Source organism: Citrus sinensis, chromosome 3, assembly GCF_022201045.2.
Source record: "Citrus sinensis cultivar Valencia sweet orange chromosome 3, DVS_A1.0, whole genome shotgun sequence".
In the NCBI taxonomy this organism is placed as follows: Eukaryota; Viridiplantae; Streptophyta; class Magnoliopsida; order Sapindales; family Rutaceae; genus Citrus; species Citrus sinensis.
Genome location: NC_068558.1, coordinates 39077784 through 39097789, shown reverse-complemented (window position 1 = coordinate 39097789; position 20006 = coordinate 39077784). Strand labels below are relative to the sequence as shown.

The 20006-nt window shown below is 34.6% G+C and overlaps 2 protein-coding genes and 1 long non-coding RNA gene across 4 annotated transcripts in view; 1 reads left to right on the top strand and 2 right to left on the bottom strand.

Annotated features, from left to right (window-relative positions):
• The window catches only part of LOC102609664 (anthranilate N-methyltransferase-like), a 32902-nt gene extending 14525 nt beyond the window's left edge, over positions 1-18377 (bottom strand). The window contains exons 1-5 of one of the 2 annotated variants that reach the window (XR_008052862.1): positions 17980-18377; positions 17340-17650; positions 17177-17241; positions 16444-16767; positions 528-578 (exon numbers count right to left, since the gene is read on the bottom strand). Coding sequence is in view for 1 of the 2 variants with exons in the window: in XM_052436448.1 (XP_052292408.1) it covers positions 17177-17241; positions 17340-17650; positions 17980-18377 (774 nt within the window). In the remaining variant the exon portion in view is untranslated. The remainder of the gene's footprint in view (positions 1-527; positions 579-16443; positions 16768-17176; positions 17242-17339; positions 17651-17979) is intronic. The other variant, XM_052436448.1, reaches the window with a different exon arrangement.
• On the bottom strand, positions 390-2564 carry LOC102611981 (anthranilate N-methyltransferase-like). Its single transcript, XM_006478852.4, has 4 exons — positions 2089-2564; positions 1420-1730; positions 1254-1318; positions 390-902 (listed from the first exon to the last, which is right to left on the bottom strand). The coding sequence occupies exons 1-4, from the start codon at positions 2484-2486 to the stop codon at positions 606-608; spliced, it is 1071 nt and encodes a 356-aa protein (XP_006478915.2). The 5' UTR covers positions 2487-2564; the 3' UTR covers positions 390-605.
• Positions 2258-18422, top strand: LOC127900949 (uncharacterized). The gene is made up of 2 exons (XR_008052863.1): positions 2258-2407; positions 18299-18422. It is a non-coding gene; the product is annotated as an uncharacterized LOC127900949 (long non-coding RNA).
• Positions 18423-20006: the final 1584 nt, after the last annotated feature.

Sequence of the window (20006 nt, the reverse complement as noted above, 5' to 3'; positions counted from 1 at the left end):
GGGGTAGTGTATTTTGAGTGAGAGAGAAGAAAAAGACTAAGAGAGGGCGCAAATAGGGTATATATTTGGCTCTGTTGAGGAACATATTTGCAGTTTGAACAGATTATGCCAAGTTCTTTCCCTTAAGATGGGTTGCATCACGCTAGTCGCTGACGATGGGAGGTTCTTCGGTTTGGGAGAGATGGGAGAAAGAGAGATTGTTGGGGGAGAGATGAGAGAGAGGGGTATTTTAGTCTCAAAGGTTTTTTTATGGCTAATGTTGATAGAAGTTTATTTAGGGGGTTAAGATGAAAAAAAACCAAAATTTTTATGGCTATCGGTGTAAATTTCCAAAAAAAAAAAACAAAGTAAGATGTACACTATTTTTTTCCTCGACAAAAAACCAAGTATCACATGCTGCAACAGTAAAAATTAAAATGGAAAATATTACATAGGAGCTACCTTATAAGGCAGTCAATCTCCCTTAAAGAGACAGATGCTTAAAGGATCAAAAAGGGTACATAAGAGAAAAGCTAAGGCGAGAAGAAAAATTAACACAAACCAGAAATTGGTAACTCCCCAAAGAGAGTTGAGAAGACCTTTCCTAATACAAGTAAATCAATTTATTATTTGAGGAATTCCATAACATATAAATTGCATGCACCATATTCGTAGTTGACGCCTTTAAATCCAGCTTTGATTGCTAATTCACTGTATTCTTGTTTGGTCCGCTCTCTTCCATGAGGAACTTGGATTAAACAAATTATATCCAAGTGGGAGATCTCCCTTGAAGTCGCGCTATTCTCAGGCACTTCTGGAATTGTTCCATTAACATTAAGCAACTTCCCACCATCCGGAAGAGCTTTGTAACAATTTTTCAACAATTTCAAGGACTGCTCATCATCAAAAGCATTAAGGACCCACTGCAAAAGTTTAATATTCACGTTAATTCTCATTAGATCTATTAATCTGAATATCTATGATCAATTTATGTTATTGAACAAAACGTATAATCCAGAAAGATTGACACTTTGCATCAGGAGCTAGTCCAGTGGTTTTTAAATAATCAATTTGGGCTTTGGCCACTCCTTTACAACTAGAGAAAAAGAAAGAGAGAGAGGTTCCCCCCCCCCCCCCCCCCGCGCCCCCCCAAACACTTTTCAACATATTTTGACTTTTACCAAATGAGTAGCAGGTCAAAGTAAGAAAAGAGTGATTCACCCAATATCGCTTTTTCCTTATAACGATGATTTCAAATAACACACACATATAACCTTTATGAAAATGGTATCTGCCTCAGGAACACTTTCAAACAAGTCTCCACCTACATGTTCAATGCCTGAAATTTAAAAATAATAATAAATAATTTTTGTTAGCTATCGTGCATCCTATCAATGAATCATTAACAAAAATATTGTATAAATTTTATAAGTAACATACCAGGATAAGATGGGGCATTTTTAATAACATATGGTAAATCATAATTAATACCCTTAATATGAGGGTATTTGGAAATTATCATGTTAAGAGCAGCTCCTAAGCCGCCGCCAACATCAACAAGCTTCTTAACATGCTCAAAGCCTTTGTATGATTCTAGGATCTTCTCCATGACAACAGAAGTGTGGCTTAACATTCCATTGTTGTAAGCATCATTGAATCTTGAGTCAACGCCCAAGTAATCATACTTATGCATTCCGTGCACTTTATTAAACGCAATTCCTCCTTCAAGAATTTGCTCTTTCAACCGAAACCTGAATTTTCCAAAATCCAAACACAGTTAGTAACAATTTTAGAAGCTGAGTTTGTAAAATTAGACGGCATAATTAACCAAGATAAGGAATACTTTATTGATTATTTGTTACAATCAATCCTTTCTACTTTCATTTTTCAAAAACGGTTGGACTTTAAACTTTTTTTGTTTTTTACTACAACAAAAGTAAAATAATTGAAGATAACTGTCCTTTTAGTAGCTGACGGATTTTGATGGGTTCAAAACATGTGATGCAAATGATTAATTTTTTGATATATACAACTAGAAGGTTTTGATAATTTTCCTTAATTTATCAAAATTAGCAAAGGAAAGAAAAGAGAAAAAGTAATTCTATATACCAGCAATCCATGAGGACCTTGTCGAGACACCAGGCCATGTAGGGACGCAACGACGCGCCGTTTTGATTATTGCGAACAAAGTATGCTGAAACAGGAGCAAGAGAGTAGAGCCTTTGTCCATCAACAAAAGAGCAATGAAGAGCATTGTAGCTGACAAGCAGCCTCAGCACCCGATCCAACGTCATGGCTGCAGCTTCAGGATTATTATCTTTTAAGGGAATTTGAGCCACAATTTCCGAAACCGAAAGCTTAGCACCGGGACCAGCTTTGCTTATGATCTCAAACACATCAAGCTCTACCGCTGCTTGCATAGCTGCAGGTAGCACTATGGCACTTGCCAGTTCCATTGCATATGAAAAATTATTTGTCTCTTCTTCCTGATCTGCTGTAGAAGCCATGATTATAATTTGCTTCTTTCTTAATTGCTTGCTCCTGTTTTCCTTCTTTTTTCCTCCCTTTGTATTGAATCAGTCAAGGCAGGGGTTCATCTATATTATATCTCATCACCAATCATGCTCGTGTTCTCGTTTTTTCATGCCTGTCCTCAAGGTTTGCGCTAATTTCAATTTATCAACAAGGACAGCCACTCCGGGATGAAATGTCACTGTATTAGTGATAAATTACCGTTCATAAATAATATATGTACACATTGCACTACTCATCATGTAAACTAATTCAAACAATAAGAATTGAAGAAATAAAAAAATAAGTAAATAATTATGTGAGTACTAATTATTAACATAATTGATAAAATTTCTTGAACTGAAAACAAAATTATTTGTTCGAACCATTAATACAGATGAGAGAAAAATTTATTTGCCATTGGATTAGACAAAGAAAATTTAAAATGAAACATTTGCGGGAGCGATGCTCCTGGATTTTAAATCAAATTCAATCTGGGATCTACATATTACTAGACAATAACTGCCAACTATCATCTTGTATATTTAGCAATGACCACACTCTTTGAAGAATGAATCGATCGGATATTTTTGGGAAATTTACACTAATAACCATAAACATTTTGGTTTTTTCCATCTTAGCCCCCCAAACAAATTTCTATCAACATTAGCCATAAAAGATCCTTTGAGACCAAAATACCCTTCGCTCTCATCTCTCCCTTTCACGCATCTCTCCCAAACCAAACAAACACCCATCATCAGCGGCAACATTAACCCTCGTCGGCAGCGGCTCCATCCATCATCGGTGTCCGATCTACCATTTACAGCCTCCAACAAAACCTAAGTTAGTCATTTTACTTATTTTCATTAATTTAAAATGAAACCATTGCGGCAATGTTTTCCTAAAGTGATCAACAAGATGAGTAACAGGAAATTTTTTAGGTTCCCTCATGAAAGAATTAACACTCTTCGCGATGTTGGTGGTAAGTATACTGTACCTCTTACCTTCAAACTGAGACCTTGCCCAATTACACGTACCGACATTATTTTCTAGGTAATCAGCCGCACCCGAGTGGATCATCCACAACCCTTCAAGTTGTCTCTTAAATTCCTCGTGGCCATATGCTTTTGCTGCATTAATAAAGGCAGGCTCAAATTCATCCCAAAGATCTTTGGACATTCTAAACTGTGACTTAATGTTATCTTTGACGTGGTAAAAACAAACGCCATGAGTTGCATTGTGAAATACTTTAAGAACGGCTCTCCTTATGGCAGTGCATCGATCAGAGATAATTACCAACTCAGGTCTATCGCCAATCACTCCGTGTAACTTAATCATAAATCATTCTCAAGCATCATTGTTTTCTGAATCCATGATCCCAATGGGTAACAGATACAATTGATTGTTACCATCAAGACATGTTGCCACGAACATGCTTCCACGATATAGTTCCTTCAGATGAGTACCATTTACAGCAATGACAGGCCGAATGTACTGCATAAAACCCTTGATGGAAGATCCGAGTGCTATAAAATAGTACAAGAAATTACCATCTCCATCCTGCTCGATGTGAGTGACTGTACCCTTATTCGCTGTAGTTAGTACGTGAGAGTATTTAGGGAGCAAGTTGTATGACTTTGCAAGGTTGCCTCGAATTATTTCAAGACCAACTTCTCTCGCCCGATATGCCTACTGGTATGTTAACTGTACACCATATTCCTCTTGCATATCTGCTCTTATGTCATTCGGAGTATAAATCCTCTTATCTTGAATATATTTTTCTGCGATAATATAACCGACAACCCGACTCCTTACTTGATGACGTCCATCAACCAATACCTCATTATGACAAGTGTGTACATTGTCAATTCTCCACACCACCCAAGTAACATTTTGCTCGTTCGAACATCTAGTTGCTCAAATACGTCATTTACATGATTCTGAACAACAGTGAACCTCGAAACGTGTCGTAATAGACCGTGCAATCTTGAAATCAAACTTATCCCTAAAGGCAACCTTGCGTAGTTGTAATATAAACTCATTCTTCTCAACAACTTGCTCGTGTTCCCATTTTTTCATGCATGTCCTCAAGGTTTGCGCTAATTTCAGTTTATCAACTAGGAAAGCCACTCCTAGCTACAGCTATTGACCACGAATAGTATGATATCTGGACACATATATAATATATTAGTGATGAATTCCCATTCATATATAATATATGGACACATTGCACTACTCGTCATGTAAACTAGTTCAAACAATACGAACTGAAGAAACAAAAAAAAAATCAAATAATCATGTTAGGACTAATTATTAACGTAATTGATAAAATTTCTTGAACTGAAAACAAAATATTTGTTCAAACCGTTAAAACGGATGGGACAAAAACTTATTTGTCATTGGATTAAATAGATAAATTTTAAAATGAAACATTTGCAGGAGTGATAATTCCTCCTTTATTTTAAATCAATTTCAATTTGGGATCTACATATTACAAGAAAACAACTACCAACTATCATCTTGTACATCTAGCAATGACCACACTCTTTGAAGAATGAATCCATCAGATATTTTTAGGGGAATTCATTTCTGTCATGCATTATTTCTGGTGTTTATACTATGGTCAGTGATGATAACTGCTCAATAAAATAAATTACTTTTTTAATTAATTCTCTATGTTTGAGCTTTAATACCTATGGTTCTTGTTTTATATGTTTGGTTAGATATTATTAAATCTTTTCACCAATTCTGTCATACATTATTTATTGTTAAAATTAATATTTGACTAAACCTATGCTTAGGTCTCTAAGGTTCATGTGATTATTTTTTATTTTATTTCTTTTATTAAATTATTTATACATAATGCTTAGAAAAATTTTGAATCTTTGTTATTCAATATTATTTACATGGGATGCTTAGATACTACACTATTATGCGGAAAAAGAAATTATATAAGATTAATTTTATTTGGAGTTAATTATTATATCTATAAATAGATATGGATTAATTTTTTGTTGTCACTCTAGATTTAGAAATTGATTGGTAATTAGAAAATTATTAAGTTGAATTGGTCAATTCTACAATCCTAGTAACTTCAATCTTTTAAGTTTTGTATTAATTTTCTGGCCTTTAATTTTCTTTTATTTTTTGTTTCTATAATTTCACAATAGTTTCTTCTCAACTCGGGTAGAGTTATAATTAGCTTAGATTATATTTTTCTTTTAAAAAATTAACAATCCTATGGGTTCAACCTTATTATTCTTAATCTATGCTCCAGTAGATTGGGACACTTGCGAATACATTAGAATTTGTATAACAATTAGTACATGAAGAAGAGTGAAAAAATTCATATAACGAGCTACGCAAAGTAACACAACATTAAAAATCTTAATAAAATACATATACTTGATGAAATAAACGGCAACAGTACAACAAATAAGCTTATATTATAAATTACTAAAATTGTACTATAAAAAATATTTATGAAATTCATTGTTAATCATTTAATAGAGAAGGTAACATATTTAAATAATTTGATGTAATGAAAAGAAAAAGCGAAGGTATGATTGTGAAGGAAATAAACCATGAAATTATGAAAATATTGCTAGTTGTTAATATATGTCATTTTCTAAGTTTTCAAAAACAGTGGCAATTTTTTTATGCATATTTTTCTTTCAATTAGATCAAATAATAACCATTTTTGTAAGTTAAAGCGGTAATGATATTTTAACCTTTCAATTCATTCAAGACAAAAATAATTTAATTATTTATAAAATAAGTCTGTAACACTAATCTTAAAAAAAATTAAATTGGGGACATATATAAAAAAATAAAAAATATATTATTATGGGAAATTTAAAAAAAAAACTCAAAGGGTTTAAAAAAAATTTTAGGTCCTCAACTGAATATGAAAACCCTATCCACAAATTAAAACTAGATTGTTTTGTTTGTCAAGAATTTACATTAACACTTCAATTATGTTTTTTTAAAAAAATATTGTATTATTTTTATATAAAAAATTAAATGAGTTATAAAAATTTTATTAATAACTCAAGTGGTGATATATAATTTCTAAGAGAGGCTAAAATCTCAATCTCAAACCTCATCAATGATGTCCGAATTAATGATTGGGCAATTTCGAAAATGACATCTCACCAAAAGATGCTTACTAGTACCATTAATTTATCCCAATTATAAAACTCCATGTTATTTAAACAATTAATTGATTCATTTCAATAAAATTAGAAATTGTTAATTGAATTATGAGGACTTAGCTATCACATCCGTCTTAGTGGAGCCCCCTCAGCAAATTTCTTTCATTTGTACATATTTGATGTTGCTATTCAAATTTAAAAACCCTGATTAACTAACATATTTTATTATCTCATTGGAGTTTGGAGAGTTCCAAGCTCCCAAATTGTCTTCGCCCACATGTTATTAATTGCACACCAGGCATGATTGGAATTTGCTTCTACAAATTCCAGCTGGCGCAAACTAAAATTAGTTGCAATTTTTAATACTTTTTTAAAAGTACGGTTCAGCTATGTTACACAAGGAGTACCGTGGAACTTATTTTGTCTTTTGTGGCGGTACACTGTAATTTTTCACATAACCCCTTCTACTCATTTTTATTTAAATTTTGCTTCATAAATATGAAGTTAATTTCTACCTGCATCCATAGACACATTTCAATTAGCACCTTATATATTTAATATTTATAAATTTTTATTCTCTATTACATATGTATCACAATACCCTTTCTTTACTGTTTTGAGATTAAATAATTGACATGTTTACTTTAGAACCTTAAACTCTTTTTTTTGAAGTATTAGGATTTTTTTAAAGTAACACTAAGATTTGCCTCATTGTTTGCATAATACAGTTGCCAAATTGATACGGTAGTTGATGATCAAATTAAATTATAATAAATTAAAATTTTCTAGTAATAATAATTATATCTATTAATTACTTAAATTTCCTTGATTAATAAATTTAAATAATATTAGTTAATATATCTTGTAAGTGCTAAAATCTATAGCCACTTACAATGCGCCACGTGTCCATAAATATTGCAAAATCTCCAAATCCAGACCAAGGTAAAACAAGTATATGGTTACATGTAAAATTACATGATAAATCATACAAAACCTAGAAAATATTATTGGTCTAATAAAAAATATAACAGTAAACAACACGTGATTACTAAAAAAATCACAAGTCTAGAGGTCGAATATAGCAAAAAACAATTATAAGTCTAATGATGAAAATAAAGGAAAAAGCAGTTATAAATGCACCCATAAAATAAAAATACTTGAATTAAATAACATAATAAAAATAAGAGTGTGAAAAATTATAATACTTTTTGTAATAGAACTATTGGGATTATATAATTTTTTATGAATACAAGAAAAAAGTATCATAATATCTATAAAAAAAATTGAAATAAAAAGAGTGTAAAGTGTTAAATGAAATTTGATAGCAAATGTAAAAAAAAATACCCTGATATTTAAAAAGATTATGATTAAAAAGGAGTGTAAGGTTTTAAATTAAACATTTTAATGATTTAACTTCAAAATAATAAAGAGGGGGCATTGTGATACATGTGCAACATTGAACAAAAAATCTGTAAATATAAAATAGTATAAAGAGCTAACCGAAATGTAGCTGTAAGTGTAGGTAGAAATTATTTTCCCATTGCACCCCTTTCTTTCTCTTCCACAGTACTTTTTCTCTAAAAAAGTATAGGAATGAAAGATGATTGAAGCCCTCGTGGCTTTCTCAATCACCCACTAGTTGGGTGTTCTTTACAATATTATTTATGCAACACATTTAATTTTAGTGGTTAGAAATTTAGTGAGAAGACTTATTTCTAGAATCACAGCCACTAATGGATGCTGAAGAATTATTACGCAAGTGTCAGGCGAGTGTTTCAAAAGAAGAGGAGGTAGACATAGTAACATTCATGGGGCGGATGAAGATAAAGGGAGAGGAAGTAGCTGCAAATTGTTTGTTAGGCAGAGTGCTAACATCAAGAAGTATAAACAAGGAGGGCTTGAAAGCTGCAATGCAAATGGCTTGGAGAAGTGTCAAGAGGTTAAAATAGAAAGCATGGGGGATAATATTTTCATGTTCAAGTTCGCCTCTGAAGAAGAAAAGAAAAGGGTGCTCATGGGAGGGCCGTGGCATTTCGACAGAGCATTGATAGTTTTGACTGAACCAACAGGGATTGAAGATATAAAAAATCAATCTTTTACACATACCACATTCTGGGTTCAACTTCATAACATACCAATAATGTGTATGAACAAGGAGGCCATCCAAAAGCTGGGAGAAAAAATTGGTACAGTCAAGAAAGTGGAGACAGATGAAGCTGGGGAATGTATTGGGCAGTTTGCTAGAGCCAGGATATCCATTGATATTTCACAGCCTCTAAAAAAGATTGTATTCCTACAACAAGCGGATGGCAAAACTCCAATGCCAATTTTGTATGAAAAACTTCCGGATTTTTGCTTTTATTGTGCGCATATCGGTCACCAGTACAGGGAATGCTTGAGATACAAAGGACAACAAAAGGAGGACTTGCCTTATGGTGGATGGATGCGAGCTGTTACACAAGCTGACAGGATAAAGCAAAAACGCAGTAAAGAGAAAGGCAATCGAGAGTAATCCAATTTCAAAGAAAATGTGCAAGCAACAACCAGTCCAAGCTCAAACAACCCGATTGATCGAGACGGGTCAAAATTGAACAATTCGGATAAGGAAATAATAGATGGAGCAGAACCAGAGGATACAAGAAACAAGCTGATATCTGACAAAGCACATTTAATGTTGACCTCTTCAGAGACAAAAAATCAGCAAGTGGGGAGTCAGAGTATGGGCTGTGACATCGACAAGGTGCAGAATAAGGTGGCAAGTAATGATAGCCACTATAGCTATGAAAGTACAAAGACGGGAGAAAAGATTTTGAAGGAGAACGAAAATCCTGTGGATAAAGCAGGATTGGAAAAAATAAAAGATAAAAGGAAGCAGATTGCAGAGAGTACCAGATTAGATATGGAAGAAATGGATAGTGAGCCAAGCAAGACCAACGCGAAGCCCAAAGCGAGAAAATGGAAACTTAAGGCAAGAATTCCCATAGCAAAAGGAGCGAAGAATCATGGGTTAATAGGAGGAAAAAGTCCTAGTAGTGATGACCATCAGCTCAGCCCACAATATAAAAAAAAAAAAGAGTGCTTAGTCCACCAAAACAACCACACGTGGGAAACCACACGTGAGAAACCACACAAGTTTAGCAATAAACTCAGACTACAGCAACCACATTAGCTCCAACAGAACAACGCGGCAGCTACAGATAACAGAAGAGATATCAGATGAAGGGGAATATGTGGCAACTATGGAAGAAGAAGTTTTAGCGGGTGCTGAATTTCAGGCCCGCCGACAACCATGAAAATCTTAAATTGGAACGTTCGAGGTCTGGGGAAGCCTTGAACGCGCCTAGCTCTCAAAAAAATTCTCCACCTGCATCGGCCTCAAATTTTCTTCTATTGTGAAACCAAGATGTTGGCTAGGCAAGTTGAATCGATTTGTCGAGAATTTAATCTCGAGAATTATTTTGTAGTAGATAAAACGGGCATGGGGGGAGGTATAGCCTTGCTTTGGAGTGCAGATGTTAATGTTAGCATTACCTCGTATAGCCCACATCATATAGATGCAATAGTGAGTAGTGAAAGTGGATTGAGGTGGAGATGCACCGGGATCTACGGCCATCCTGAGTTCAGCTAGAAGCATAATACTTGGACTCTCATGAAAAGGTTAGCCAGTCTATTCTCTTATCCATGGTGCTGTTTTGGGGATTTCAATGAGATAATGCATTTGAATGAGAAAAATAAGGGCAATGAGAGAAATCTGAATATGGTTGCCGAGTTTAGGGAAGCTGTGCAAAGCTGCAATTTGCAGGATATGGGGTGTAAGGGATATCCCTATACTAGAGGTGGCAAAAATACCCGCCCGGTTCGGACCCGGACCGGGTATGAAGCCGGGTCGGTCTTGGGCATCACTTGATAAACCCGGAACCCGGATTTTATTAAAAAAATTATAAAATATATATTATTTTAAATATTTTATATTTATTTGAGTTATTTATTATACATATATAAAGTTTTAAACACTTAAAATTTATATTTTCATGTCAAATTTTATTGAAATAAATTTAAAACTTATAAAATTACTAAAAAATAAAAAATATATACACATAAAATATTAAAAAATATAAAATTCGGGTACTCGGATTAAAACCCTGCCCGAACCCGGACCCGGACCGGTTGCATCCGGGCAGGGTCCGATCATGGCAATACCCAGACCCGGCCCGGGGTTTTGCCATCTCTACCCTATACGTGGTCAAACAAAAGATACGGAGATCATTTTATTAAGGAGAGATTTGACCGATTTCTGTGTAGTAAAGATTAGGGGATTAATTTCCAAGAATCGTTAGGCACAAATCTAGTGAACTGGTCTTCGGACCACTGCCCAATCATTCTAGAATTCTATGAACGAAGCAAAAATTTGAGAAATACGGGCAAATCATTCCCCCGAGATCATTATGAGGATATGTGGAGCTCCCACGATGGCTGTAGGAGTATAGTCCATGAAGAGTGGAGTCGGTATGGGGCTAGAGCTTGGGAACCCCCTGTTCAACAATTTCAGAGAATAGCCAAATCTTCCTTGGCCCAGCTAAAACTTTGGAGCAAAACCGAATTTAATGGTAGGCAAAGAAAGCAAGAAAAGCTGATGCAGAGCCTTTAGGATGCTATGAGAGGGAATTCAAAGCTGGATGATGGCAAGGAAATTAGGAGATTGGAAAGTCATATTAACTATATGCTAGTTGATGAGGAGATTTACTGGAAACAACGCTCGAGGGCCGACTGGCTTAGAGAAGGGGATAAGAACACGAAGTATTTCCACGCCAAAGCTTCTGCCCACAAAATGAAGAACAAGGTGTGGGGGGTTGAAAACGACCAGGGTATTTGGTTGAAGGAAAATGATGAAATAGAGGAGGAGATTTGCAGCCATTTCCAAGAGCTATTCACTACTTCCAGCCCGACTCCAAGCCAAATCCAAGCAACCCTTCAAGGAATGACTGCAAAAGTAACTTCGGAGATAAATGTTCAGCTGGAGAAGTCGTTCACCGCTGAAGACGTAGAGGAAGCCCTTGCCAACATGTGCCCCACAAAGGCCTCAGGGCCTGATGGTCTTCCAGCTGCCTTCTTCCATAAGCATTGGAAATCCGTCCGTAAATGAGTGATCTCAACGTGTCTTAATGTCCTTAATGAGCAAGGTAACCCATCTACCCTCAATCACACTTTTATTGCATTGATTCCAAAGATAGCAAATCCTAGGAAAGTGAGTGATTATAGACCTATCAGCCTTTGTAATGTTATTTATAGAGTTGTAGCTAAAGCCATTGCAAATAGAATGAAGCCGATCCTTTCCCAAATCATCTCCCCAATGCAAAGTGCATTCATCCCCAATAGGCTCATTACCGACAATGTTATTATTGGTTATGAATGCCTTCATAAAATAAGGCATAGCAAAGGGAAGAAGAACAGACTTGTGGGTTGTGGCTTTAAAATTGGACATAATTAAGTAAGGCTTATGATAGAGTTAAGTGGCCTTTTTTGGAACAAACTATGCTAAAGTTAGGGTTTCCTAATAATTGGGTAGCTTTGATAATGAGATGTGTTACTTCCACTTCATTCTCGGTCCTTATTAATGGTGTGCCAAAAGGAATGATCCAGCTGGAAAGAGGCTTGCGATAGGGCTGCCCACTATCCCCGTACCTTTTTATTCTTTGTGCAGAGGCTCTCTCTAATTTGTTGGTTTTGGCAGAACAAAACTAGCTAATCCGAGGTCTCAAATTTGCTCGGGAAGTTTTAATTACTCACTTGCTGTTTGCGGATGACAGCTTGGTCTTCTCTCGTGCATCAATGGCTGAATGTAGGCATTTAAAAGGAATTTTTGATAAATATGCAGCAGCATCAGGGCAGATTTTTAATTTCCAGAAATCCTCATTGTTCTTCAGTGGCAAAATTTTAGAGCATCAAAGGGTTGCTATAAGGGGTATCTTTAATCTAAATGTGGTCTCAAAGCACGAGAAATACCTCGGTCTTCCGTCAATGATTGGGAGAAAGAAGATGTGATTATTTAATGACATCAAACTGAAAGTGTTGAACAAGATTGCAGGATGGCAGCATAAAATGTTGTCTAGTGGGGGGAAGGAAATTCTGATCAAAGCGACAGCCCAAGCAATTCCGGCGTATGCAATGAGTGTTTTCAAGCTCCCAAGAGGCTTTTGTGATGATATTCAACGAGCTATAGCGAAGTTCTGGTGGGGCTCGAAAGGGGATAAGCGCGGAATCCATTGGCGGAAATGGGAGAAGCTCAGCCAAGCAAAGATTAGAGGGGGGCTGGGATTTCGAGAGTTTACTTACTTCAATCAAGCATTGGTAACTAAGCAAGCATAGAGGTTACTGCAGTACCCAAATTTGCTAGTCTCAAGAGTCCTTCAAGCAAGATATTACAAGAATTCCAGCTTTTTATGTGCAAAGGCAAGAGCCAATGCCTCGTATATTTGGAGAAGCATTATGTGGGGTAGGCAAGTGATCAAGAAGGGTCTGAGATGGCGGATAGGTAATAACAAGAAGATAGCAATTTTCTCGGATAACTGGCTGCCAAGACCAGAGACCTTCAGACCTATTTTCCCTCCATTATTGCCTGTAAACTCAGTTGTTGCAGACTTAATTAAGGCTGATAACCAATGGGATGAAATAAAGCTTCGGCAGCACTTCATGGATGCAGACACAGTAGAGATCCTCAAGATTTCCCTCCCAGCTGAAAAAGCGGAAGATGAAGTTCTTTGGCATTACGACAAAAAAGGGAACTACTCTGTCAAGAGTGGGTACCAGATAGCATTGAGATCAAAATTTCCAAATTCCACCAACTACTCAGAGGCTTCCAATCAGTACTGAAGTGCCCTTTGGACACTGGAGCTGCCTGAAAATCTTAAAATTTTCATGTGGAGGGCCTCAAATAATCTGCTTCCATCGGCGGAAAATCTATGGAAAAGGAAGGTAGTGGAGGAGCCAACTTGTAAGCGATGCAAAATGAGCATTGAGACTATCAGCCATGCTCTCTTGGAGTGCAAGGCTGCGAGAAAGATTTGGCTCTAGTCCCTCTTTTCAGACCCTAGCTTAGAAGCTAATTCTCAGGACATTTTCAGCACTCTGCAAAATATGGCTAAGGAGCTGAGGAAATCAGATCTGGAATTAATGGTAGCTCTGTGTTGGTCTACTTGGTATGCTAGGAACAAATGTATCTTCGATGGCAGGGAGATTAATCCTATTATCTCAGCTGCTAAAGCAGAGTCTGTGTTGACAGCATTTTAGAGAGTTAGGAAGCCCGAGCAAGCTCATATCTCTATCTTCAGAAAAGAGAAGCAGCAGGAGTGCCCCCCCCCCAGAGAATGTTTTCAAAGTTAACGTGGATGCTGCTATTAATTCAAAGAATCTGAGTAAAGGAGTGGGAGCTGTGATTAGAGACTCTAATGGAAAGATAGTTGCGGCTAGGGTAAATCAGAACCTCCTAAAGGGGTCAGTTAGCTTGGCTGAAGCAGAGGCTGTGCTTTGGGGCCTTCAGCTGGCCAGAAGTGCGGATGTAACCTCTTTGATCATTGAGTCAGATTGTTTAGAGGTGGTCCAGCTAGTGAACAACACCAGGGGCAGCAGATCAGAAATTTTTTGGACAATTCTGGCAATCCAAACCAGATGAAGAACTTCCAAAAAGTTGTTGTCAATCACATTCCAAGATATTGTAATGCTTGTGCCCATTACCTGGCTAAGATAGCTTTGGGGAAAAACTCTCCCTGTATGTGGCTGGGAAATATTCCAGCTGAATTCTATGGTATACTCAAGGTATTGTAATTAATGAAAGGTTTACTTTCTTTTAAAAAAAAAGTATAGGTAGAAATTAACTTAATACTTATAGAATAAATATTAAATAAAAATAATAAGAGGGGTTACATGAAAATATGTCACAGAGGACAAAAAGAAATTATAATTATACGTGCCTAACTTTTTTTTTTATTACGTGAGACTAATGCTCAGATTATAACTCATATTATATGAGATTTACAATTAGTATTTACAATTAGATAATTATTGGGTTTAATTTACATTAATTCTTATATAACACTGACTAAATTTTTATCTTCTTTAATATTTGAGGAGTGTCTAATCCACTCACATTTTAAAAGGGAGAAGACTGCCTTCATTTAATAATTAAAAAAAAAATAAATTCCTATATATATTACGGGGATCAAAACACTACATTTATAATTGTGAGTATAAAATTCTGACCACTGGACTAAGGCTTAATTGGTTGTGCCACTCCTGCAACCTAGTTGAACCCATTATGGGATTTTTCTACAAGTGGGCAGAGCTTTCAATTGAGGTGACACAAAAAAGAAAAACAAAAAACAAAATTATCGACTTATAAAGCAGCGGTGGGTTAGCTAAAAGACAAAGAATGAGGTTCTTAATCACAGAGGCAAAGTGGATGGGGGCTTGGGGCCTATATTAATAATTTAATATTATAAGACAAGATTTTTGAAGTCTGAGATAGCGACGGCTTGCACCCGAAAAAATTTTCAACACACGTCGAACCAAAGCGACCCCGCATTAAAGGAACTTATAATTTTTTTAATCTTTTTTTATTTTCCTCTTTTCACCCATTACTGTGCACCTCTAGAAGGCAGACAGAACATGAAAAATATTTGAGATAATCTTTGAGGTACTTGATATGGTGAAAACAATAATCGTTCCCTACATCTCATTGCTTGGCTTTTACAAAAAATATATAAACATATTTAATGCGTTGTAAAACAAAAGACTATATTCACAATAATTACAATAATCAACTATTTGTTTTGTTCAATCAACCGTTGGGTCAATTGTGCCTTAAGACGAAACGCTGGAAATCCTTTTGCCAGTGCTAACTTATGTTATTTACTTCTATTCTGATTGTGTTGTCATCTGTGACTTGTTTCGAAAGACTTCCACCTTTTTTTTTTTTAACCCCTTTGATTTATATTAGTTTGACGAAGAGGAATTGCAAAGAGGATAGAGTAAATAAATTTCGGAATAGAAGTTTATAGAATAATGATAAGACCTCTCTATTTATAATAAAGAAATTCACTTTTTTAAATTAACCTAAAAAAGAAAAAAATCATAATTATAATGAAAATAAAATATATATTTTTAACTTAACTTAAAAATAAAAAATTAAATCACAATTGTAATAAAAATAAAAAATATTTTCCTAAGTTAATTAAATCTCATACCTCAATTGACTCTAATGAAAATAAAAAGTACTAAAATAATAAAATACCATAATTTACTCTAATTAAAATAAAAAGTTTTAAAATAATAAAATTCTAAATTTTAAAATTATTAAAATAACGCCCTATATCATTAGCTCTCAGTAGTTGTTTAATGAAAAATTAATATCTCTATAATCCATTTTCAATATTTTTTCAGATTTTATTTGATTCAGTTACAATGTATTTTACTACGTTCAAAAATCAAACTTTATTACTTTAAATTATTAATTATATATTGCTGGTTTTTGCACAACATAACTTTGCAATAACTAGAAAAAGAAAAAAATAACAATGTAAGATGAATACACTATTCTTTTTCCTTGATAAGAAAACAAGAATCACATGCTGCAACAGTAAAAATTAAAATGGAAAATATTACATAAGAGATACCTTACAAGGCAGTCAATCTCCCTTTAAGAGACAGATGCTTATAGGATGAAAAAGAGTACAGAAAAGCTAAGGCGAGAAGAAAAATTAACACATACCAGAATTTGTAACACCCCAAAGAGAGTTGAGAAGACCTTTCCTAATACAAGTAAAGCAATTTATTATTTGAGGAATTCCATAACATATAAATTGCATGCACCATATTCGTAGTTGACGCCTTTAAATCCAGCTTTGATTGCTAATTCACTGTATTCATGTTTGGTCCGCTCTCTTCCGTGAGGAACTTGGATTAAACAAATTGTATCCAAGAGGGAGATCTCCCTTGAAGTCGCGCTATTCTCAGGCACTTCTGGAAATGCTGCATTAACATTAAGCAACTTCCCACCATCCGGAAGAGCTTTGTAACAATTTTTCAACAATTTCAAGGACTGCTCATCATCAAAACCATTAAGGACCCACTGCAAAAGTATAATATTCATGTTAATTCTTATTAGATCTATTAATCTGAATATCTATGATCAATTTATATTATTGAACAAAACGTACGTATATAATCCAGAAAGATTGACACTTTGCAACAGGAGCTAGTCCAATGGTTTTTAAATAATCAATTTGGGCTTTGGCCACCCCTTTACAACTAGAGAAAAAGAAAGAGAGAGACAGTTTTACCCCCCCCCCCCCCCCTTTTTTTGACAGTTTTCATAATATTTTGATATTCCCTTTAAGTGTTTTTGTGAAAATTTTAATACCAAATGAGTAACGGGCCAAGGTAAACTTACAAAATATTAGAAGAAAAAGTGTGATTTATCCTATATCAATTTTGTATTTTTCCTTATAACAATGATTTCAAACAACACACAATATAACCTTCATAAAAATAGTATCTGCCTCAGGAACACTTTCAAACAAGTCTCCACCTACATGTTCAATGCCTGAAATTAAAAAAATAATAATAATAATTTTTGTTAGCTATCGTGTATCTCAATGAATCATTAACAAAAATACATTATAAATTTTGTAAGTAACATACCAGGATAAGATGGGGCATTTTTAATAACATGAGGTAAATCATAATTAATACCCTTAATATGAGGGTATTTGGAAATTATCATGTTAAGAGTAGCTCCTAAGCCGCCGCCAACATCAACAAGCTTCTTAACATGTTCAAAGCCTTTGTATGATTCTAGGACCTTCTCCATGACGACAGAAGTGTGGCTTGACATTCCATTGTTGAAAACATCATTGAATCTTGAGTCAACGCCCATGTAATCGTACATATCCATTCCGTGCACTTTATTAAACGCCATTCCTCCTTCAAGAATTTGTTCTTTCAACAGAAACCTGAATTTTCCAAAATCCAAACGCAGCTAGTAACAACTTTAGAAGCTTAGTTTGTAAAATTAGACCGCATAATTAACCAAGATAAAGAATACTTTATTAATTGTTTGTTACAATCAATCCTTTCTACTTTCATATTTCAAAAACGCTTGGGCTTTAAACTTTTTTGGTCTTTTACCACAACAAAAGTAAAATAATTGAAGATAACTATCCTTGTAGAAGCTGACAATGATTAATTTTTTTTTATATAGACAACTAGAAGGTTTTGATAATCTTCATTAATTTACTAAAATTAGCAAAGAAAAGAAAAGAGAAAAAGTAATTCTATATACCAGCCATCCATGAGGACCTTGTCGAGACACCAGGCCATGTAGGGACGCAACGACGCGCCGTTTTGATTATTGCGAACAAAGTATGCTGAAACAGGAGCAAGAGAGTAGAGCCTTTGTCCATCAACAAAAGAGCAATGAAGAGCATTGTAGCTGACAAGCAGCCTCAGCACCCGATCCAACGTCATGGCTGCAGCTTCAGGATTATTATCTTTTAAGGGAATTTGAGCCACAATTTCGGAAACCGAAAGCTTAGCACCGGGACCGGCTTTGCTTATAATCTCAAACACATCAAGCTCTACTGCTGCTTGCATAGCTGCAGGTAGCACTATAGCACTTGCCAGTTCCATTGCATATGAAAAATTATTTGTCTCTTCTTCCTGATCAGCTGTAGAAGCCATGATTATAATTTGCTTCTTTCTTATTTGCTTGCTCCTGTTTTCCTTCTTTTTTCCTCCCTTTGTATTGAATCAGTCAAGGCAGGGGTTCATCTATATTATATCTCATCACCAATCATGTTCGTGTTCTCATTTTTTCATGCCTGTCCTCAAGGTTTGCGCTAATTTCAATTTATCAACAAGGACAAGCACTCCTGGATGAAATGTCACTATATTTATGATAAATTACCACTCACATATAATCTATGGACACATTGCACTACTCATAATGTAAACTAGTTCAACCGATAAGAACTGAAGAAATAAAAAAAAAATCAAATAATTGACAAAAGTGGCATGTGGGCAACACCGTTCTAGAAGGCAGGTCCACTCATTTTGAGGAAGGAGGTGTTGCTTCTTTGAACAAAAAAACAAAAGGAAAAGGAAGAAAAAGAGGTGCCACACCGCTTAGGGCGAAGAAAAAAATAATAATAATATAATTATTTTAATTGAAAAAAGGACAGGAAATGAAGCGATAAATAGAGGGCTTCTTTTCCGTCCTCAACATCAACTTTTTCTCTTCCTCTTTAGATTCATTTTGAAAAGAGTTTAGTAATTTTAGAATTTGAGTGTATTGAAATTTTGAGAAATGAGCTAAAATATTATTGTATTTGTAATTTTTTTTCACTAGTAAAATATTTTTTTTTTATTTTCGCCCGTGGACGTAGGTTAAAAGTCGAACCACATAATTTTGGGTATCCCTATGTGATTTTGTGTTTCATTATTTCTCAATTTCACTTTAGTTGCGTATTTACTTCACCCATAAATTTCCCAACAGCGGTATCAAAGCTATTGATTGTATTTTTTGGAGTTAAGGGTACTGTTCACGTAAAGTGTATTTTTCACGTATATGCTACTATTCATATATACGATATTGTTCATGAGAAACGGTGGGAGCGATCCAAGAATATTTTGGCAGTGCAAAATAGGGAATAATGGTGTGAGTAGAGCAATTGTATAGTTTTTAAAAATTTGGATGTCTTTATGACTATTTTCTCAAATGTAAATAGGTGTCTTTTTTCCAAATAAATAAATAAGATATTAGCCAGCAATACAAATAAAGAAGTAACGCAAGATAAAGAATAAAATGAAAGAATACATTATAGAGTGATTTTATTCATTCTAATTGTGTGTGTACAAAATAAAAATATGAGCTCTCCTTTTATAGTTACATAATCACTCTATGAAATTAATGAAAATTATGGATCATAATTCATTGTGAGATAGTGAGAGTTATAGGGAAGCTAAAGATTTCTAATGGGAGATAGTGGAGAGACTAAGAGATATATGTTATGAACATCTGCATTTATTTTAATAAATTCATAACACTCCCGCTTAGATGTTCATTACAAAGAATATGCCTCATTAAAATCTTTACATAATTGTTATTGTGTAATAACAATCAAATTAATTATGAGAAGATAAAAAGTCAAATCTAAAAGAAACTTTCTTTATTTATTAGATAATAGAGAATATATAAAAATAAAAAATAGTAATATCACATTACCTTCTTAAATTCCAACTTTATATATATATATATATATATAAAGAGAGAGAGAGAGAGAGAGAGAGAGGATTTTACTCAATTTCACC

Excerpts from the sequence above, each read along its gene's own strand:
- LOC102611981 (XM_006478852.4), bottom strand. The coding sequence starts at position 2,486 with ATGGCTTCTACAGCAGATCAGGAAGAAGAGACAAATAATTTTTCATAT. Across the intron at positions 1,731-2,088 it reads AAGGTCCTCATGGATTGCTG|GTTTCGGTTGAAAGAGCAAA; the intron begins GTATATAGAATT and ends TGGAAAATTCAG. Across the intron at positions 1,319-1,419 it reads AAATGCCCCATCTTATCCTG|GCATTGAACATGTAGGTGGA; the intron begins GTATGTTACTTA and ends TTTAAATTTCAG.